We start from the raw sequence: 3405 nt of genomic DNA on the forward strand, positions 1-3405 counted from the left end.
AAAGTAAGAGAAAGTGATTATATTCGCCAGAGCAAGCCTCCCTCCCTTAGGGACTAGGAGGCGAGCTCCCAGGAGGGTGCGAAACAGACAGACAGATTTGATAAACTCATGATTTTGTATCCTTAATCACAATAGCTGTAGTTTCTAGGGAATGGATTACCGTAGGGTGCTGTTTATAGACCCGGCCCAAGGGACTGAAGCACGTAGTCGCAGCTGCGGGCGCAGTGCACTACACAGGCAGCCACTATAGGGGGTAGCGCCTCGCTGGGGCTCCCTAAAGAGGGCCCTCAGGGGGCACCTGAAGAGGCCCCTAGGGGGCCCCTAATGGGACCCCTAAAGAGGCCCTTAAAGGCGCCTTTTAGGCGGACCCTAAACACCTAAAGGGAGCCCGAAGAGCGCCTTCTGAATGGCGCCTAAACAGGTAAAGGAACCCCTGAAGGAGACTCTTAATGGGCCCCTAAATACCTACGGGAGCCCTTACGGAGGCCTCTAAAGGGGCCCCTTGAAGGCCCATAAAGAGGTCTCTAAACCCCTCAAGGGGTCTCTAAAGGGCCCCCCCGCAAGCCTATGTGCAGGGGCCCCACTGCGCTGAAAAGGGCCCCACAAGGCCTTGCAAGAAGAGCCAGTCTGCTGTGCTTTATGGGGCCGAAACGCTTGCAGTGGGGGCTGGGGCCCAAGTAGTGCACAGGCACTACAATGGGGCTGGCTAGTACCCTAGAGACAATAGCTAGCTAGCGACCTACAAGGGGTCGCAACACTGGAGGAGGGCAGGAACCTCCTACTAGGATAAAAGTAAGGAAAACTGTCTATGAATTAATATGCATACGTGAAATGTGTGGAAATTGTGTGGAGACTGGGGCTGGTGATAGCGCCGGCACCAGTGCAGGCCTCCTCCCCATAGGGCCTAGGAGACGAGCTCCCAGAGTGGGGCGAATCGAACAGACAGATTTTGAAACACTTAATATTTATTGTATTTCGATGAAATTAAGCTGCAGTTTCCAGGAAATGGGCCTACGCTAGGTGTAGTTTGTAGGCCTGCTCGAGGGGCAGGAAGCATTGTATGTAGTGCGCGGCGCCTACTATTGCGACTACGCTGCTTCCTGCCCCTCGAGCAGGCCTACCAACTACGCCTAGCATAGCCCCATTTCTCAGACACTATAGCTTTTTTCCATCGAAACACAACAGTTCTTAAGTGTTTCAAATCTGTCTGTTCGATTCGCCCCACTCTGGGAGCTCGCCTCCTAGGCCCTATGGGGAAGAGGTCCGCACTGGCGCCGGCGCTATCGCCAGCCGCAGTCTCCACACAATTTCCACACATTTCACGTGTACATTAGAACTAATAGACAGTTTTTCGTGTCTTTTTCCTATTTGGAGGGTCCTGTCCTCCTCCAGTGTTGCGGCCCCTTGTAGGTCGCTAGCTAGCTATCACCTCTAGGACACTTGCCAGCCCCATTGTAGTGCCTGTGCACTACAACTTCCCTCCTTGCCGGACTGAAGAGACCTACCCCAAACACATAATTTTCCCCTTTTAATCCCTGTGCTCTTCTCAAGCTGACGTCGTGACCGCACGCGGTGCGCAGCGCTCCCTCACCCCTCCTCATTGAAGGGTGCTCTTGCTGTAGGAGGTGGAATGTGACGGGCCCATACCTCTACGCCTCGGAAGGACCAAGCTTGTTTCGAGCCTGAAGACGTCTTCGTTGGCGGCGGCGCCAAGCGCGAAGCAAAGCCGGGCAGCCTGCAAGGTGGTGAGCTGGCTCCCATGCGGCTTGATCGTCAGGGGTCCCGCACCACTTGACGAGGTACTGGGCTGCATCTCCCGAGTCGCGTTGGTCCATAATATAGTCGAGTTCGTATTCCTCTGTGGGATTGCCTGCTGCATCGTGGATAGGAGGCCAGGCGGCGTCGGCTGCCGGGGGAACCAAAGCGGGAGGGCGGGGGCGGTGGGGAACTAGCTGCGAAACGTGGAAAACGTTATGGCATTCATAGGTGGGAGGCAGAGCGAGACGGTCAGCGACAGTTCCTGTGCGTTCGATGACTTCGAAAGGTCCGCCGTAACGTGTCTCGAACTTAGGGCAGCAGTTAAAAGGCGGTAGGTGCTTGCTACTGAGCCAGAACTTGTCTCCCACTGCATACTCCACTGCTCGACGCTTTGTGTCTGCGTAGTACTTCTGCTGCCATTTCGCCTTCAGCATGTGACTCTGTGCTCTGTCGTAGAGCTGCCGGAAAAGCTTAGTCATGGGAGGAGTGAGCGTAGGAGCTAACGCGTCTACGATATCAAGGTCCGCAGCAGTCAACGGGTTCTCGCCAATCATGACCTCGAAGGGAGAGAGCTCAGTGGATGAATGACTCATTGTGTTGTAGGCAAGTTCCAAGGCCTGAAACAAACGCTCCCACTCGCGTTAGTCAGATTTCATATAGGGACGAAGCATCTGCTCCAGTGTGAGGTTAACCCGTTCAGTTTGGCCGTCGCTTTGGGGATGGTAGGACGAGGACATGGCACGCTTGATGTTAAAGCGGCTACAGAGTTGTTACCAGAGATCCGACTCGAAACGGGGGTCGCAGTGCGATATGAGCACCTCTGGAAAACCGTGATAGGGGATAAGACGGTCTGCAAGAAGCTCCACGGTGTCTGCTGCTGTGAATGACTTCTTTGTAGGAACGAAATGAGCCATCTTGCTGAGGGAGTCGACCATGACAAGGATCGAGTCGTGCCCTGTCGTTGTAAGGGGAAGATCTGTGATAAAGTCGAGACTCACGTGCGTCCATCGACGAGAAGGGTTGAGCAACTGTTGAAGAAGGCCTGCAGGCTTCTGTTCAAGATACTTTGACGCTCGACAGGGAGTGCATGACTCAACATAAGCAGTAGGGTAGGCGCACATTCCTGGCCAGTAGTAGTGCTTGCTGAGGGCCGTAAAGGTCTTCTTCTGGCCTCGATGGCCGGCTGTGACATGGTCGTGATGTGAATTCAGAACGTGAGTAAGGAACTCAGGGAATTGTGGGACGCAGATGCGCCACAGTCCATGAACGCAGATGTGCAGGTAAGGCTCTACGTAGCGAAAGGTGAATTGGCGATTACGAAACTCTACTTGCAGAGCTTCTCCTGGTTGGTTTAATGCGGCTTTGTAGGGAACGCGAAAATTGGGGCACTTCGAATAAGATTGCGGCCATTGGCGCACATCAGGAGGGTCAGCTGGTGTCTTCGTTGCAGGGGTAGGGTGTTCCGCTTCTGGGTTGGGTTCCGGCGGCGCAGGTGAAGGTGCAGACGGCAGGCTGCGTCGTCTAGGTCGTCGCGAACGAATTCCGGCGAGCTCCCTGTAGTTGGGAGGCCGACCACGAGAGCGGGGAGCCGCGCTCGCTTGTTCTATTGCGAGCATCAGTGGTACCGATGGTGTGTCGTGCAAGCAG

The 3405-nt window shown here is 54.8% G+C and overlaps 1 protein-coding gene across 1 annotated transcript; it reads right to left on the reverse strand.

The window, feature by feature from the left end:
* Nucleotides 1-1649: 1649 nt before the first annotated feature.
* On the reverse strand, nt 1650-3374 carry ENH_00000850 (hypothetical protein; the record flags this gene model as incomplete). The annotated part of the gene is made up of 2 exons (XM_013583914.1): nt 1650-2375; nt 2577-3374. The coding sequence occupies 2 exons, from the start codon at nt 3372-3374 to the stop codon at nt 1650-1652; spliced, it is 1524 nt and encodes a 507-aa protein (XP_013439368.1).
* Between the last annotated feature and the right edge of the window lie 31 nt (nt 3375-3405).

The sequence above is a fragment of the Eimeria necatrix genome, genomic scaffold (assembly GCF_000499385.1).
Source record: "Eimeria necatrix Houghton genomic scaffold, Enh_scaff1023, whole genome shotgun sequence".
NCBI lineage: Eukaryota > Apicomplexa > Conoidasida > Eucoccidiorida > Eimeriidae > Eimeria > Eimeria necatrix.